This window comes from Centruroides sculpturatus, unplaced genomic scaffold (assembly GCF_000671375.1).
Source record: "Centruroides sculpturatus isolate CEXI.00-Female unplaced genomic scaffold, Cexi_2.0 scaffold788, whole genome shotgun sequence".
Taxonomy (NCBI): Eukaryota; Metazoa; Arthropoda; class Arachnida; order Scorpiones; family Buthidae; genus Centruroides; species Centruroides sculpturatus.
In genome coordinates, this window is record NW_019384922.1 from 131,028 (window position 1) to 151,373 (window position 20,346).

The window sequence follows — 20,346 nt, forward strand, 5'->3', positions numbered from 1 at the left end:
ATATTCCATCTATCCTACTGAGATCGGGTGTTAACTCCATTAGGTGAATAGTATCAATTCCTTAATTGGATCGTTAAATGAGTTTAGCGCTTCTCTCCCTTCACAAATGAAAATAACCCAACAAAATAAACTTTTATCATCATAAATGGAGTGTTTCTATCTAGAATATTTGACAATTAACAAAGAATTAGAACATTAAAAAAAAACAAGTTTATTAGAAGAATTAACTGGTAAAAAAAATTCATGTTAAAAAAGAGGACATGTCCGGGAAAAAGAGGACGTATGTATCCCAACTGTATACTGTTTGCGTAGGTGTGTGAGCGTGTAACGTATATTATATACGATTTATTTTAATATTACTGAGTTGTACGAGAAAATAGAAACATAAATTACTACGTTTAACTTACTTTCTAAAAATACAATCATGTTAATTATCTTCCTTTCCTGTAATTCTCCGGCTAAAGAATAGAAAAATTGCAATAAAGATAAATTAGAATATATTAAAGTTTTTCTTTTATAATTGGAACAATATTTTTCCGAATATTATTGATATTTCTTGATTATTTTAAATCGATTCGACGAATTTATTTCGTTAAATTTATTATTTTGTGTGTGTTTTAATTGACCATTTTGTATCAAAGTATCCAATTTGAAATGCCATTTTATGTTTTAAGACGGCCATTTTGAGGGAGCCATTTATCTTAAAATGTCCATTTTTAAAATATAACACGCATTTCTTAAATGGATTCACGTTAGAAAGTAAATGCCATCAATTATATTCTTTATAACTGGTTGCGCGTTAAAAAGGGAAATTGCCTGCGGTTCCCTACCAAGAAGGGGCCACGAATTAATCTTTTATAAGATATTTTCCGAAGAAAAATGCCTGAAATCAACACTATACGTGGGTCCTCTTAATGGTACCACACGAAGTTATAACGCGCCATTTGTTTATAATACAGTCGACCCTCTATAACACTGTTGATTATTCCGTTTTATATGAATTCCATGTTGTACGAGTCACTTAGATTTTACAAATACGTGTGCCGAGCTGTGAACGGCTCACGTATTTGTAAATTCTAAGTGACTCGTACAACATGGAATTCATATAAAACGGAATAATCAACAGTGTTATGGTGAGGTCGACTGTACTTAAAACATAGAGCGTGACGGACAGACACTGAAAGTTTAATTTCTCTCTATTATAGTAATTAAATGTTTAATACTTAACAGTTATAACATTTATTGAAATTTATAAACTTATGTCGATTGATAGATATAATGCTTTTTATGTATTTTGGTCTACATTTTAGGACTTCCTCACCAAATATGGTTATCTACCACAATCCGATCTCCAGACGGGGAATCTTCGAACCGAAAGTCAATTAAAAGAAGCCATTAAATTAATGCAGAGGTTCGGAAACATTCCACAAACAGGGGTGATAGATGATATGACGCTGAAGTTGATGAAGAGAAAGAGATGCGGAGTGCCCGACTTGATAGGCACTTCCGAAAGGGTGAAGAGATACGCCCTACAAGGCCAGAAGTGGCCAAAAACTAATTTAACATGGAGGTATTGTTTCCTTTTTATTTTTTATAATGTTTTCACTAGGTTATAAGATTTTAAAATTTATTATGTTTATGCTTAATTACATAGAAGTGTGGAGTAATTATGTAGTTGTTCATTGATCTAGCGAAATATTTTCTTTAATATAGAGTTATAATATTTCGGTTTTCTCAGTTTTTTTTTTTTTTTTTTTATTTCTAAAGACTAAATTATTTCTTGGGAATGGCTCATTTTCATTATGTAAATATGTTTGTAAACGTTCTGTAAGAAAGTGATTTTCATTCCCATCTGTATCCAATACATTTCTTAAATATAGATTCACAATATTTATTAAACACATTTTATCTGTATTTGCTTTCTTGTTTGACATTTCGCATTCAAATATTTAACTAATAAATATAATTCTTTGCCATAAAATACCGGAATTCTTAGTAAATTCACTCCCTGTCTTACAAGTCTCTGAAAACTTTTCTAATCATTTCTACTAGTTTTTTTTTTTTTATTTCCTCCCTTTCTATCAAAATCCAAACTGTCTCGCCGTCATAAAGATTCTCAATCATATTTCAGAAGCTGACAACGTAAAGAATAATTCCTTTCACATTCTTCTATCCACAGTGTATGGAACATATTAACCTTAGTGACAGCCAAGTGACCGCTGTCATAGTTGTCGACCTGATTTTCTATCGCCAACCTACTTTTGTCACCAAAGAAAATGCGGTGTGTGTGACAGGTCCGTGAGTTTTGCCATAGTCCTTCTTTCCCCTTCCCCCCCCCTTTTTTCCATTGAAGCCAACTGCTTGATTCATTATGGACTGTGAGATAAAGCAGAAATGTCAAACACGGACTTAATAAAAACATATATATCGATATCTATATTTAGTGTTTTTCTATTAAATGTATTTATCAATAAAACGATAAAATTAAATCTATATTCCTATATGAAATTCTGTAATGATTCCATAGTAATTGTTACTACAAATCGGTACCCTATCGTAGTTTGTTTATATTGAAAAAACCGAGCTAACCGGTGGTCTTGGAAATTGTTTTATGTTTGATTGTATATAACCAAAACGGAAAGTGGTCCGTCGATTGAGATATCGCAGGACCGACTCGTTTCTTATCAACATTGTAAGTTGTAATGTAGGCCGTGCAATTGGAGTAGAGTCTTTGGAACGACCCAAGGGTTTGCCCATTGGTCCTCCTATAAATTTGTTTACGTTTAACCGGTCGTAAGGATTTTCTTACCAGGCTTTCGCCATCGCCGAAGGACGATTTAGGACGGGCTTAGTTTGCTTTATTTATTTGAACTCCTTCCCCTATAACGGCACTTCACAAGAACTTTATTGTTACAAAGTAGGAGAATGCATTACAAAGTGTAGCTATTTTTTTTTTTTTTTTTTTTTTTCGTAAATTCTGAAATGTTTTTCGATTTATTTAGGTAATACTATCAAAATTTGAAGTGTAATCTCCACTTAGATTTATTTAAATTTTATTTATCCAATTCAAATAATTCACAATAACTGAAAAGTTATATAAAATTAAAATTTGAATTAATCTGTTTTATATGAACTCCATGTTGTACGAGTCGCTTAGATTTTACAAATACGTGAACCGTTCACAGCCCGGAACACAAATTTGTAAAATCTAAGTGACTCGTACAACATGGAATTCATATAAAATGGAATAATCAACAGTGTTATAGGGGGTCGACTGTACTTTTTCTTTTGTAAAACATATCTTTAAATGTTTTTAAAATGCATTTTTAACACCTTCTATAAATTTCCTCTCATAAAACTTAATTTCATCGATAAAACAACATTCGTATCTAAATTTTAAAAAAAAAAAGCAATAACTTTTATCTATTACGATCACGTCTTTCTTTTTCTTTAAAGCTAATTCATACTTGGTGGGTATTTCTGGTTAAGTTATTATTACTGTGTTATTTGATGTACACCCTTTATTATATTGTGTAAGATAAGGCAGTCTAGTCTAGGTTTTATTTTTTATCAGCAGTAGAAAATTAACATGTGTAAAAACCTTTTTTTTTTTTCGACAATTCTCTCCGGTTTTCCAGGTATAGGGACACTCACCTTAACATCTAATCTGCATTTGCCTGACCCCTGACATTTTCTGTTCTGTCATCACTAATTCATACCGTGCTGTCAGGCGTCTGGATAGACAATTCACTTGACTCGTCAGCATTATCTGAGAATTTTTACTTTAATATAACATAGAAATCTTCTCAGCTTTTAAACTTATGAATCATTACGTTATTGGAGTTGTATTATTATTATTATTATTTTGAATAACCTTATCACGAATGTTGTTTATGTTATCTTATGTTTGTGTAAACAATACTTGACAGAATTTATCATTTAAGGTTTAAATTATGTGATAAATTAATACTTTAGTGAAATTTTCTTTCGTTAAACTATCAAATTAAAAGTATAATCGCTAAATTTTTATCATAACAAATTGATATTTTCATCACCAATTGCTCCGTGGATGATTAACGAGTTTTGTATTATAGTTTAAGAATACTATCGTGTGTCCGTCCGTCTGTCTTTCCTTAATCTACAGAATGGAATTAGATAGATGAAATTCGAGATCAAATATGGAAACCTTAGGGACAAAAGGCCCCAATTAACTATATAAGAACACCCGATACAAAACGGAAATGATGTTATTTCAATTCAAAAATTCTCTCCCGAAAGGTGTAGATAGATGGCCGGCACGACCCTATTGTTAAAGGAAAAATATGATGTACAGGAGCAAGCCACTACTAATTTGAGATGGAGAGCATATATTTTCAATTATATAGAGTATTTTTGAACTGTAGTGTAAGTTAGGAGGAGAAAGTATTTTAAAAAAAAGACTCCCAAATTTATCTAGTTTGAAGAACAAACTGGCAAGAAGATTGTTAATTTTACTATTTTATTTTTCTCTCGTAAGGGGCCATCTCGCCCTTATTTATTATTCAGCTAGAAGAGGATATGTTAGCTTATCGTGTTTTTCACTAATACAAGAAAGTTCGATTCTCTCTCAGGGCAAATTCCTTCTTTCTTCCTCTCTGGTGGTCCCTCTTAGTTCTTTGAGTTGTGAGAGAGAGTTAATTAATGAACAATAACAATGATTCCATATTACAAAGAACTTCACGGAAGAAAAGGAAAGGAGTGTAATTGCTAAACTGATAAATAAACGATTTCTTGACTGGGAATTGAATCCAAATCTTCTGATAGAAACTCATTTCGAGATCATCGAACGGACATGTTATATATATATATATTTATTTTTATTAAACGGTACAGAAATAATAAAATAAATAAAAGAATTTTTCTTCCTAATGGTATACGTATGAATAAATATATTTCTCCACTTAAAACTCCTAAAACTGTTCTCTTTAATAATTTCACTAATTAGTAAATCGTGCTTGGGAGTTTGCTTTGCTTATTAAACTTTTATTCGTAATGATAACAAGTGGAGAATCTCATTAGTGGCAAATTTTAATATGTTTTAGGAAGTCGTAAAGTTTATAAGTTTCCTCGGATAGAAAAATAAGCAATAAAATTGCCAAGAATACGAAAGAAAAATTGACCAACTTCCTTAACTTTGAAGTACGTGAAAACTTTAGTTATGCACGAATTATTAAAGCAAGTGTTTCCTTTTGGCTAAACGGACAGCAAACGAGGTCGAGGACTAATCTGAACACTGGGAATGAAGGGATAGGATGTTGCTAATCAACCATTCATTACCGGTGGAGTAAAGCAACGTCCACACAACACAGATAAGACATATATATATAATGTTACTAACCTTTCACCGCTCGATATATAAGGCAACTATTCCAATCTGAAGAGGGGGGGAACAAAAAAAAAACAAATCATTGTTCCGACGGATCAATCTATAATAAAAATTATCAACGTCCTCGATAAACAGTGACAATCGCTGTTTGTTTAGCTGCATTATAAAAGTAAATACTGTGTAAGTTGGATCAAAGATCTGATCGTTTCCTGTCTTGTCCCCCAGCTAAAACAACACCTCTCTGTCTAATACAAACGTCCCAGCTGCTGTAGATACAGTTAGGACCAGACAGGCATTATCAAAGTGAATTGCCTTTTGTGGACTAGGTGGGTGTTACGGTATAAGAGAAATGAGATCATCCCCCACACCACTACCAGATCAATTAAAGAAAAGCTTCGATATTATTATTATTATTTTTATGTCTTTTTAAATGGTCGGAACTACACTTAATGCAGTTTTATTATTTCGATAGTGATTTTTCTTTTCTTTAAGGAGGGTTTGGACATTTATATTCTGGTGAAAACTATAACCTCACATTTCTCAGGATTCTTCCACTTCAATCATGTGATCTAATAATAAAACGTGTGAAGCGGACAAGTAGACGACACTCGTACAATCGAGTTATTAACCGATATAGATGAGTTATTGGTTAAAGCCATTAAACGAAAGGAAAGTTCTTCCGCTCTTCTCCAACTCTTTCATAACTTCGAAAACCGTAGAATATATATATATATATATATATTAATGCCGATCGAATTACATTCCATCTTTCGATTAAATTAATAATAATGAAAAAAAAAATCTTTCGAGTGAAAGATGAATTTTATGCTTTAAAAAAAAGAAGAAGAAGAACTTTGAAATTTGATAACGAAAGTTTCAGAATTTTGTTGTTTTGGTCGACGTTTTAATTATTGAGAAAAGTTGTATTTAATCTTTCGTTATAATCAGTTTTTCTGAATCTATTGTAAGTTAAATCTACGTTCCTAGTAATCTAGTTTTACTGCCAGTTCCACCTTCAAAGGAAACAACGTCGAACAGCTTTTAGACGCCCACTTCCTGCACTAGTTAATCGTTGCAGATCAATTCCAAAAGAAAAAAAAAAGAAAGAGAATTTTCTTTTCCATAAAGGGGAGGCGCACGTTGTAACAAAAATCTTACCACTTCCTATAAGGAAATTAATTATATCGAAGGCACGAAAATGTTCCTGATAAACACTTTCGATTCGCAGAGAGAGAGAAAAAAAAGAATTAGAAAGAAAAGAAAAATACGCTTTAGGATAAAACATAAATTTTCTTCCTTCCTCCCATCATTTTTTTTTTTATATATTTAATTATCTGAATCTAAATTAGTAAAGCTCTTACAAGTTTGTATAAGGTATAAATTACATTCTTAGAAAACAATAATAATCCGTAACTTAATTAAGTTAATTGAATAGAAAATATATATATATATATGTGCATATTTCTTTGCTTTTAATTATAAATTAGTATGATTTTTACTAAAGAGTTTAGTTATAATAATTATTTTTTTTTAAATTAAATTTAATATTTATTAATGATTTTTAAGGTAAATCATTGAAGAAACATTTGTAATATTTCCTACTGTATTTGTGATTCTATTGGTAAACAAGTAACGTTTTCTTAGAATTCAATAACAGGGCATATAGCTCTTGTAATAGTTTTGGAACGAGTCATGCCTCGTACCAGGAAAGACCCCGGGTTCGATTTCCATCTAGGATGGGATCCGCCCTCTCCTTTCTTCGGGTGGTCTCCTAATAAGTTCAGGATAAGGAGGATTTATTGGTAAAAGAAAAAAAGAAAAACACTTCCACCACCCGAGAAGAATGGAAAATTTTTTGTTTTTGATTTTTACCGTTTGAAATTACATTATCGTGACTTTTGTCAATTTAAATGTAAATTAAGGAACAATTAATTTATTTAAATAGTTAAAATAGATTATAATGTTTTTTTAAATACATTTTATTAATGTATTAAGTGATATATAACCATATTATTAAAGTTTTAAACGGTACCAATTATGAAATTAACGTCTTTTTAATGGAGAAACGAAAAGTATGTATCGTTACCACAAACATTAGTGATTATATTTACATAATAATTAAAAAAAATTGAAGATTCTTAAATATAATTTATTATTATTAAAACTATTAAAAATCATTAAGATTTTTATCGAATTAAATTTCATTTCTGTAAGACGTAAACGAACTCTCATTTCTTCTTTCGTGTCTAGAAATTCTTATTAACAATGCCACNCCACGGGAGAGTTATTATTATTATTAGTTTTTTTTTTGCATATTTTCCTATACGAATTAAGTTTTTAGTTACGCAAACTAATTACCCTGACCTCACGTGAACAGCAAGGACATAGAAGCCATCATCTGTCTGACGTTCTTTCAATTCCACTTGAGTTTTTCTTCTTCCCTATTAGTGGTATGTATGTAGCAGTTCAGCAAATGGATGAATATTTATCGTCTCGACTACTGTAAAAATATTCGGCGATATTTTAAGATAGATAAGTTATCCATTTCTCTATTTTTTTTTTCTCCTTCCAAAAGAAAATATATTTGTTTATTAAATTAATGATCAGATTTCGGTAATAATTTACTGATAAAACGTTGATGATTCAATTTAGGGCTATAACTCTTAAGGATTTTCTTTTATTTAGTTAAATTTAAATGGTTACACTCATTATAATATTATGTATTGTTAGTTATAATTAAAAATGATTAAATGAAGAAATGTAATTCATAATTCTTGTAATTAATTCAAGAAAAAAGTTTGAAGATTATTATTATTATTATTATTATTATTAAAAAGATAGAGAAATCATTTAATTTATTTAACTATAAAGTTATTCAATAAACTTCAAACTATCCGAAATTGTAAGGATTTCTATACTGACTACTGATGCTTTCATCTCTATAGAGGCGATTAAATAGTATCATTTATTCAAAAACAAAAATATTTCGGCAAAGCGACACAGACTATCCTACAGGATACAACCCATAGGACGCACCGTGCTAAGGACCTTGTTATAGTTCATCCCCCAAAGGAAATGATAGTAGTTAATGGTGCATACAGAGTTGCTGGTGACCTCGGAGTCGGCGCAACAGCACCAAACATTTCCCTCGGGTGCCACTGATATCATCATTTCCCGTAGCCGAGTGAGTCATTACAAGCTTCACTTTCTCTCCTTCTTTTTTTCCTTTTTTTTTTTTTTTTGTTTTGTTTAATCAAATAAACATCACCGTTCGTGTTTTGGATACAAACGTTAATCTCGTATTGTAGATATTCATCTGTTTTAATGGGCTCTAAAATTTATTTCTTGTGTACGATGTCAAAGTTGACTTACATAAAAACTGTTTGTTATGTTTTTTTTCTCCCTCGATTCTTCTTTCATGTGTTGAGTCGGTGGTTTTAATCTATACGATCTCTTTCGTTAGTTTTACTTTAACCGAATTATGCCAAGTATGATATTAATTGAATGGTGATGGAGTGGATAATATTCACGACTCCTTTATTTATGTGTTTTCTTTGACGTGATAAGTGTATACATTTAATACACGTTTTACATTTATTTGATATTAATTAACGTTAGAATGAAAGATGCAAAATATATAACTATTATTGTTTGTTATAGGATGTAAGGGGTCGCGATTCATGATAAGCGATGCGTTCAAACTGGAATGTATTTTGAAAGAAAAAAAAAAATAATAATAATAAACATAATGTTAAACTATTAGCACGATTTTGGAGATAAAATCAGGAACAAACAGGCCATTATTACCGAAACAGTTCAGTCACTGTAATCACTTTCAGATTATACTAGTTCATGATGTAATTTGATGAGATGTAGTGTTATACTGTATAGGATTTAGATTTACTCGTAACTTTAAATTGCTGGATTAATATTATATAAATTAGATTTAAACAGTGAAATCTGTATTCAATTTATTGGTAAAATTATTATACAAGGTTTATATTTGTATTGTTTTATTCAATACTTTAAAAAAAGGGGGGAATACAATAGGTATAGAAAGTTCCTCTGTCTCATTAGCATGGCCATACAGGTGCGTATGAAAAAAAAATGAATAACATGAATTGTGAATCACGCAGGAACTGCCGAAAACCAAGCTTTAACATATAATCTGTATCAGAAATATTATATTGTCTAGAAATATTTTGTTACAAAAGCGGGAGAAGGCTAAAAGTCAGTCCCCGTTTGTTCCCCATACCTAAGAAGGTTTGGCCGATTTCACCCTATTAACAAACAATAGTAGCACAGGAAGTGACCAGGTTAAAATTACCACGGTTATATCGCAGTTTTAGACAGGTAAGATGTAATATTATATCCCATTTCAAGGACAAGAAAATTGCTTTTAAACAGGCTTAAAATTCTAAAAACTCTCATTGTTACTCTGATCCGCGTTTTGGCATGATTCATACTTTCGGTAAGTTATTACATATTTTTATTTTATTTATTTATTTTTTAACTTCTCCTTTCGAAACTTAATGGATTTATAACTCGTGGATGATTAGTAGTTATAAGGTAGAAGTTTGAATACTCGCTTGTGGCTAGGGCCTAGGGGGAGAGAATGTCCACTCTACAGCAGCAGCGCCTGTCACCAATTACAAATCTGTCCTTTCATGCACTCTTTGTTCGTTTCGTTTCACCGACCAGGGTGGCAGGGAGCAGTTTTTCCAAGAATTTTTCATGTAATAGAGGTCAGTGAGTTTTGCCTGTTCGTTGTGCTTGGCTTTTGTCCATTGTATCTATAGGTTAAACCCCGAAGATAGCAAAAGATTTCTTCTACTGGACCTCAGTTAAACTGATGATATATATCATTCATCTATCAAAACCAGTCTTTGTCGAGTTTGCTTCCAGTCGTAGACGAAGGAGGATAAAAAAAAAGAAGAAGAAAACGTATCTGGCATTGCTTTATGTACAGCTGGTAGTCGTCAATTCATGAATATCAAAACCTCCGACTATTTGCAAAACTGAGTAATAATGTCAACCTGATTGAAAAAGTCTATTATGATATACGGTTATTTGATACAACGCATTTTTTCTTTTTAACCCTTTGAGTTATAAACTGCGTTTTCTCTTTTGAATATCTCGTAAATTATTAATGATTCCTTTTTATCGTTCCCTTAACCTTTACACTACTTTTTTAATCTGATCGAAATCTAAATATAGAATTCCTCGAACGGTTTAGTAAAAATTAAACCACTTAACGTGTTATTAAAATGATTTTTTTTTTTCTTACGAATGCACGGCATAGAATGGCGGATAGAATGGAATTTTGGCTTTGAATTCCAGATACTAGCCATGATAAAAGGAAGAGGAAAGTGATGGTTGCAGTTCTATCAGTTACTAAGATATTTCTTTCCGATATTGTTCGTTGAAAAGAAGGGAAGAGAAGAAGAAGAAGAAGAAGAAGAAGAAGAAATAGCAATTCAGTCAATTTTCTCCGCATCTTTCACTCTAACTCTGACCCATCTCGACCCTACATCACGTCCGTTGACATGACAGCGACATCTGTTGCCAAAGAACATTGTGCCGTTTCCTCTCCTTCTGTAATACTGTTTATAGAGCAGTTCACGATTTGATAAATTCAATCTTATACAATCCCATTTTCGTCCCCGTTTGGAAACGTCGAAAAATTCTTCGCTCGTCCAGTTTGCTTTCCTCACTCAGTTGGGCTGTGGTGTGAGTTTTGACGTCATCACAACCTCCTTGAGTGAGTGAAGCTGGCTGGAATACATCAGAAAAGATTCCTCTGTACAATATAATAAGAACACGGTGTAAATGTTATCGTAGTATAATAAACGAAAACAAACTTCGCTATATTCGATTTCTCAATTCGATAAAAATCACGTGTCTAAACCTTTTCACGTGTTGATCATGTTGTTGTTGTTGTTGTTGTTGTTGTTACCTTTAAAAAATTCGTCTCAGTCGTACTCAGTCCAGAGAAATCTTATTTAAATATATTAAAACACGGAAATTTTTCCGTAAACTTTGTTGTTTAAAGTTTATACGTTAAGTCACTTTCGCTGTTAATTTTATTACATTGTACAACTGGGAGCTATCGAGGAAGGAACGAACTGTTAAGATGTCATTCTCGATTTTCCGAAATGAATGAGGCTATTAAATACCTTTATATTATTACTTAACACGAAAAAAAAAAATTCGTTACTTAACCATTGACTTTTCGCTATTGAACTCGCACTTCATTATCGAGATTTTCTTTTAGTGAAATTAATTAAATTAATTAATTTTTAGCCAACAGAAGAGAGAGGGGATTAATACCCGAATAAATATATAAAAAAGACTGATCGGTATTCGGTTATTATATATAAAAAAACTGAATTTTTTATGAAGAATTCTTATCTACAAACGTATAATTTTCATCAGTCATTGCGAACAAAGCCAATCAATTCTGGACTCGAAAAAAAAAAAAAAAAAAAAAACTCAGTGGTCAAATCTAAGAAAATTACTTACGGATTCCCTTTATCTGTGCCTCTCATGTCCTTGATATACAGTTGAGAGCGTAACAGTTGGTAGAATATATCGTTGATTAGCTCAGGTTAGTTAGACCTACATTAGGTTTATATATATAGATAGATAGATACAGTTTCCCCATCCTATTAACTCCCGCAATATATATAGAAATAACGTCAGGAAACAGTAAAACTTTCATTGTTAACTGTACTGTATGAAATTTAGGTAAGGTTTAAATTCGATTTCTTTCAATTAAAACATTAGAAAATGAGAAAAGTCTAGTCGAAAACGCAATTATCAGTTCGTTAATTGCGCTTTTCTACAATAATTATCATCGATTTAAACGAGTAAAACAAACACGGTAGTCGAGAAAATGGCGCTGTATAAAGTAATCGTTCCAACGAGAATTTATTTAACCCGACCGAGTGTCGAATTAAAAATGTTTTGGGATAACAAGGAAGTATACTATTATAAGTTCGATCTCATTTCCTATATCATTTTAACAAATTTATTTACTTTGTTGGATCTCGAGAACCTTTGTTACTATTTAATTTCCTGAGAAAAAGAGAGAGACAGTATTAAATTTTTTTGTATAATCGCTGCGTTATTATCAAATCAACTTGGGTCAAGTAGGATTTAATAATCTGTATAACACATATATACATTAAATACTTCTATATATATGTGTGTGTGTGTGTGTATCATTCAATTAACTGTGTTTCTATGCGTATTATGTGACCTTTATAAGATATAAAAGCTTCAGAACGTTAATGATTTTAATCAGGACAAGGCAACCTGTAGCTGACGAGCTACAAGTGGCACTTGTATTTTTTTTTTACATCATATATATTTGTTTTCCTTTTATCTTTTCATTTTACTTCAGGTTTTTTTTCAGTAAAAATCAAAAGAAAATGTTTGAGGAAAAAGAATAAAATCAAAGCAAAAATAAAAAAAAAAGTTATATTTTTTGTTGTCTTTTATTAAAGATTTTTGCCTGATTTTTATTACAATTTATTAATTATATTTATTTATTTATTATAAAGTAACCTTTATGATATCTCACAGATCGACAATCACCCACTAAATAAGAATTAAAACGTTGTAGAAACGTCTTGTGAATTTTCAAAAAAAAAAGATTTATATAGTTTAGAAATAATAATAAATTTTAATATTATAGTTGATGATTTCTTTTATNGTATTATTTTAGTATATAATAAAAAAATTATCTTCTCTTAAGAACAATTGAATCAATACTATTCATATATATATGGATCTACATCTTCATATACAAGTCGACCCCCCTATAACACTGTTGATAATTCCGCGTTATATGAATTCCATGTTGTACGAGTCACTTAAATTTTACAAATACGTGTGCCGGGCTGTGAACGACTCACGTATTTGTAAAACTTAAGTGACTCGTACAACATGGAATTCATATAAAACGGAAAAATCAACAGTGTTATGGGGGGTCGACTGTACAGTACCTCACATGACCTTACATTTTATAAGTTTTATAAATAGAATTTAGATATATTTTTTGCTTTTAATGATTATTTTAATGCATTTTAAGGAGTCTGTAAATGATTTTTTTTAAAAAAAAAAAAGCTTATAAAAATAATTAGAATATACTCGCATTAATCCATCTCTAAGCTAAACTACCTATCGTAGTGTCTTTAAAAATTTATAACGTAGCAATTACTTAAATATCAATTTATACTACGATGATAAATCATTCGAAAATTTGACATAATGGAAATTATTTATAAAGAATTCGTATAAATGTTGAAGATTTATCATCGAAAATGCCATCAAATATTGATGTCGGTTTTTAATATTCTGCATTTCTTTGTACCTGATTAGATATCGCTCTACTTAAACTCTTCCATTTATATTAACCTATATAAGGGGGGGGAAATTACAAGAGATGATTGATGATTATCTCAATAAAACTAACTAAAATTTCTCTACAATATTTATTATAAGCTTTAGAGAGTATCAAACTTCATCCCACTCCAAACTAGGAATAGTTTAATACATTAGCAGAAGCCATAAATGTCTGTAGACAGCTTAATTTAATTGTTTAAGCATTTTTCAATGCTTGCCACTATCCTATAATGATGTTATGCATCGATTTTTTTTTTTGGTAAAACGTTTTTTTATAACTTCGCTTAATTAACATAATAGATGTATTATTTTTTTTTTTTTTCGTTATTCTCTTAAAATTATTGAACATAATGCCTATAAAAACTCAGTAATAAGGAGTTTAAAACATAATAATTATAGATTATATACCTAATATTTATTTTAGATAATCAGTTTAAAGTAAATTACTCCGAAACAATTATTTAAATACAATCGAAAGTCTAATAATTTATCATTATAACGAATTGAACTTCTTGAGGAATTATTGGAGTTTTCTTTATTATTAAAGTTTCTATTCAAATAATCAATTGATTCAGTAGTAGAATGAGATCATTAATATATAAAAATAATTGTCATATATTCGATATTTTATATCATTATTTTGTCTTAAAGGTTTGTCAATCCTAATACATTAACATAGAAAATAAGCATAATATAACTTTGATAATGAATTCATAATACAAGTTGGCACGACCCTATAAAAATATAGGGTTTAATTTATGAATTTTTTAGCTTTTAAGAAGGGTAAATTAATTGAGATATCGAGTAAGAACTGGTTAAAAAGTAACGAATTATTTAGTTTGGAAGTAATCAAATAGAACGAGTGCATGAATTTATATTTTTACCTCAAAGCAAAAGAGGTTCAGTTGAAAGAATTAACGAGGAAAATGTTGAATAATTGAGAGCGCGAGTGAAGATTTACTGTGTAAAACAAGTTACTTCGGTTCGATATATTAACGTAATTCTTTTGAAATTGCTTAAAAACAGAAAGTAGAAGGAATTATTGGCTTTCTTTACTACAGCTGGAGAAGAGAAAATAAACTGTTGTGCTCTGTAAAGAATGCTTCAAAAATAAACTGGCGTACTCTAGAAATGAAGAAGTGCATCATTTGTCACTTATCCAATTCATTTCTCGTTATTACTATTATTTATACGTTTAAAATTGTCTTAGTTTTGTATTAAAAATGATAAATTTTCTTTAAATAATATAAACAAAATTTTTAAATTTATTATAATTTTTACTTAATTAAATAATTCTAGTTATATTTTAGATAAATACCCATACGATGAATTATTAATAATTGACTTATTGCATTTATAAGAATCTGCTATCATTTTTTTCTAAATTAAAAAATATATATATTACAGCTTAATAAATAATTCAACGAGGTTAATATCTAGGTATTATTTATGTAATGCTTAAGTATTGTATAATTAAATAAAACGTTCGATGATGTTGCGTGATTAGTGGTACTAGAACAAACGGAAATAATACTTTTTCATAAAATATGTATGCATGAAAGTTATATGTAAATAATGAAATTAAACTCTATTGAAACGGTGTCAAATTATAGACTTATGGACAAGAAAATATATTTAAAAACGAAACTTTCTCTGAATAAATATATTAAGTTTTACCTTATTAAGTTAATATATCATTCGCAGCTTTATATATACATATATATTTGTTATATTATTAAAGAATACAGTAGAACCCCCCTATAACACTGTTGATAATTCCGTTTTATATGAATTCCATGTTGTACGAGTCACTTAGATTTTACAAATACGTGAGCCATTCACAGCCCGGCACACGTATTTGTAAAATCTAAGTGACTCGTATAACGTGGAATTCATATAAAACGAAATTATCAACAGTGTTGGAAAGGGCTGCTTTGTTCGTCATGGAGATTGGTGTGTTTTCGTTGATAAATATTTTGCCCATTTTGTTTTACCTGATTTTGTTTCTACAATATTTAACTTAAAACTGACTCAATTATAACTACTAATGTCTGGTATTGAGTCAAACCCAGGACCGCTTAAAAAAACGCCAATCAAAAGAGGGGTAGACCTCCAACAAACCGAGTTACGCAATCTTCACTTAACATTAAACCAGCTGAAGGTGAAAAACAACTTAAAAAGTGAGAATGAACTTCTTCAATTTAAGATTGATTCAATGTATAATAAACTAAAGAATAATAATTTAATAATATATGATCATTCTAAAATATTTACTGATGGTAATGAAGAGGACTTAACTGAATTTTTTTAAATCATTCACTAAATATCCCATGCAAAATGAATGAAGAAATTAAAACAATCTGTAATATTCCTAATTCAAAGATTAATATCAAATGTTTAACTTTAAAATCTGATCAATTGAGAAATAATATTATGATCACCTTCAATAAACAAAAACAAAATAATTCGTTGGGACCATGGAAAAACTTAAACATGTCTGTAGATTTGGTTGTGAATGCTCGTAAGAGAAGAAAAGCTTTATTACCTTACTATATCGATTTAAAAAAAAAACGAAATATACAGGCTAAATTATGAGATGATTTTCTTCTAATTAAACAGAAAAAAGTAACTTACAGTTTTTCTTAATAAATCAATTGGTATACTCAGAGGATTTTTTAGAATATACGACATAAACAATTCTGTTAATTGTCAATCTCCAATAATACTCAATAATGAAGCTGATTACAAATAAAAATCAAGAAAAATCCTATCTATTGGAACTGTAATGGATTATTGAAAAAAAAATTAATAATATTAAATTTAGACATTTATTAAATAATACAGACATAATGAGTCTAACGGAAACCTGGTTGACTTTGCCTGATGAAGGATTAAAAAATAATTACTGTATATGGAATTTACTGTTATATCAACTGTGGTACAAAAACTACTTGGGCCCGGTCGTCCATATGGTGGCTTAAGTTTATTCATCAAGAAAAATATAGGTCTAATTAGGAATATACAGTAAAACGATAATTGTATATCAGTTTTAATCCAAAATACAGTTCTTACTAAACAGATTAATAGCCATTATATTAGTTTATATCCCTCCAGATCAACTTCAGATTTTAAATGCTATTTTTAAGCTCATAGAACAATGGAAAATCATTACCCCATATATTATAATAATAGGAGATTTAAAATGCGATAATATCTCAAAAAAAATAGATATGGAATAAAAGGGAACTAATCTAGCGATTTAAAATATTCGTAAATCAAAAGACAAAAAATATAACAAATTAGGACTTCAATTACTAGAATATATGGATCAATTACAACTATATATTTTGAATGGCAGAATTAAAAATGATTACCCGGTGGAATTTACTTGTTTGACCAATTCTGACTGTTCAACAATAGATTTAATAATATTATCAACAGTGTTATAGGGGGGGTCTACTTTATAGTAAATAATAGAGTTGAAAACATTCAATAGTTTCAATCTATCGATTATCTATAAAAAGAAATAATTTAATAATTATTTTATTTATGATTAAGAGTAATTCCAGGTATTTATGAACGTCTACTTTTTTTTTTTTTTTTTTGAATTCTTTTATGCTTCATCATCATTACTAAAGCAACCATTTAGTTAAAAGTTTAGCAATCTCCACAACAATCTAACTCAGAGATAAAGGGAACATATAATCGTTTGATGGATGATGTGGCAATTCGCTTGTTTATGGTTAGAACCATCCCTCGGTCATTACTTCACCAAAGATGAAACTAATCGAGATGGAATAGCTTCGGAGAGATTGTAATTTTAATTAAAAAAAAAGAAAGAAAAATATCAAATCAATACTTTTTTTTAGACGTTAAAAATATTCATTTCATCAAATTTGTAAGATTAAGCTTTAATGTAATCGAATAGCAAGAATTTATAATAGAAGAAGAAGAAGGGGGAAAAGTTTGAAATTATGGACACGGTGTAAAACGTCAAAGGAAATAAGCCAATTTCAATTCCAATCTATGAAAGGATGAACTTCTTAAAATATCTTGCTTCCTTCATTTCAGATTCAATCTTTTTCCAACAGAAACGAGGGGAAAAGAGGAGGAGGAGGAGGAGAAGGAAGAAAGAAAAGGAAAATCGATTTGGCTTTATGCTAGCCTCTTGCAGAAATTTACAATGGGCTCTACTAAAGAATAAGAAAGAAAAAGAAGAAGAAAAAAAAAAAAAGAGCACTCCGTTCGTTTCAATGCATTAATGGATGGAAGTGTCTTACTAAAATAACATTTAGTATTATTTTTCCTTTTAAAAATCGAATTCTTAAATTATAACTTTTGAAGTTGTTAAATAAGAAGATCGTGTTTTCTATTATACAATATATATATAAATGTATCCGGAAGTTGTTTGCAGATAGCACGTGGTAAACACGTGGAGGATAAACAGCACGACATCCTGCTCATTTTTCTCCTCTTTCCCCGGAGGTCAAGGAACAGGAAATTGTTTAATTTGTGAACGAAAAACGAAGGAAACTCTCTCTCTCTCTNGGAACATATAATCGTTTGATGGATGATGTGGCAATTCGCTTGTTTATGGTTAGAACCATCCCTCGGTCATTACTTCACCAAAGATGAAACTAATCGAGATGGAATAGCTTCGGAGAGATTGTAATTTTAATTAAAAAAAAAGAGTGTATTTTCTACTAAATATCCATTATTTCTATTTTTTTTTTTTTTTTTTTAATAGCATCAAGCAATGGGCTCCCAACGTCGATCCAATTATGATTCGGCAACAGTTCAGCAAAGCATTTAAAGTTTGGAGTGATGCATCGAGTTTGACTTTTCAACAAACTCGTGACATCAATGCCGATATCGTGATATCATTTCTGAGAGGATCCCACGGAGACGGATATCCATTTGATGGTAGAGGATCCGTTTTGGCTCACGCTTTCTTTCCTGGTGAAGGAATTGGTGGGGATGCACATTTCGATGCCGAAGAACTGTGGATGTCTACTCTTCCAGAGTCGGATAGTGAAGGTAAGTTCTATTTAAAAACCGAAAAAAATGATACTTTAACAACATCTATCGTTACAAACACTGCGAGATAGCGAAACAAATGTTTTTCTCTTCTTATAATGCTACACTTTATATAAACGACTCATCCAGAGAAATGCTAAAAATATACTAACTTTGTTAACCAATTTTTCCCCTCTCTTATTATAAATATACCATATATTCGAATGTTATTTTTCTATTTTTAACTTCCCTAGGGTAGGATATCTTAGAATAATAGTAAAACTCCTACCGTCAGACGATTTTTCTTTATATTCAACAGAGAAAAAGTGTATCCTACGTTGGATAACCGATTCTTTCTTCTATATATATCTACGACATGGACGTCTGGTATTTTGTAAAGAGAGGAAAGAAGGGGCAATACCACTATGTTTACAGTATCTAACGTTCGAGCTGTTTTGCCAAGAATTCTGAAAGTTTTCGCTGTTAAAAAAAATATTATAGATAGAAGAATTCCTTAAAAATTGTACATCTCAACTTTAACGATAACATATATATATATATTTTTTTTTTAAGTATTGAAATCTTTGTGTAGTGATATTTAATAATATTTTTCTCTAAATTTGAATTTAAAAAGATGATGTTTGATGTTATAAAACGTTACATTTTAATCCGAAAAAAAAACACTTTCAAACATTATTATTATTTATAAATCATTTAAATAAAAGAAGAAGAAAATCGATGAATCGATAAGAAAAATTTCCATCACGTAAGATTTAACACGATAAAATTTTTGAAATTATAAGAGCTCGATTACAATTTCATTAATCACGAAATAATAATAATTTATACGAAACTGGAAAAGTTTTCAACGAAAGGAAATTCATATTTGTCTGTTAGAATTTCACAAGTGCGCTCTTTATAATGAGAAAGACATCCGGTCTCTGAAGACAAATGTTTGTCATCAATATCAGCTTCCTTGTGCACAAGCAACTTTATAATCGAGTTCATTTTTCATTCTATCAACAAGTCAATGCGATGTTCCATCTAAAGAAAAAGAAAAAACTCTTTAGAACTTTCTAACAGGATCAATAATCTGTTTGTTAGACTCTATGCAGAATGGAAATGTTATTGAATATTGAACCAAGTAGTAAAGTGCATTCATTACTTTTCTTTTAAAGTTACAGATACGAATGAATGCTAACAGCAATAAAATTAAATACAAAAAAAAAAGTATGTCTAGATAGGATCATTGATCAAACTTTTACATCAAGTGCTTATTAATCTTTTATAATCAATCGATCTGACCTTTTAATACTTCTTTTATGTATTATATTTAATAACCAATTGCTTAATACTATTACTATATTTAGCAGTGTTGAATAGAATGTAGTTAAAGAAGTATATATTGAATAGTTTCTTATTTAAAAAAAATATATATATATAAAATAATTAATATGATACATTTCTCTACATTTTATCGNCGCTTAATTAACATAATAGATGTATTATTTTTTTTTTTTCGTTATTCTCTTAAAATTATTGAACATAATGCCTAT

The 20,346-nt window shown here is 29.8% G+C and overlaps 1 protein-coding gene across 1 annotated transcript in view; it reads left to right on the plus strand.

Annotated features, from left to right (window-relative positions):
• Positions 1 to 20,346, plus strand: part of LOC111631877 (matrix metalloproteinase-2-like) — a 77,967-nt gene that overhangs the window by 24,770 nt on the left and 32,851 nt on the right. Inside the window, exons 2-3 of the mRNA XM_023376214.1 lie at positions 1,311 to 1,570; positions 18,522 to 18,811. Coding sequence (XP_023231982.1) covers positions 1,311 to 1,570; positions 18,522 to 18,811 — 550 coding nt within the window. The remainder of the gene's footprint in view (positions 1 to 1,310; positions 1,571 to 18,521; positions 18,812 to 20,346) is intronic.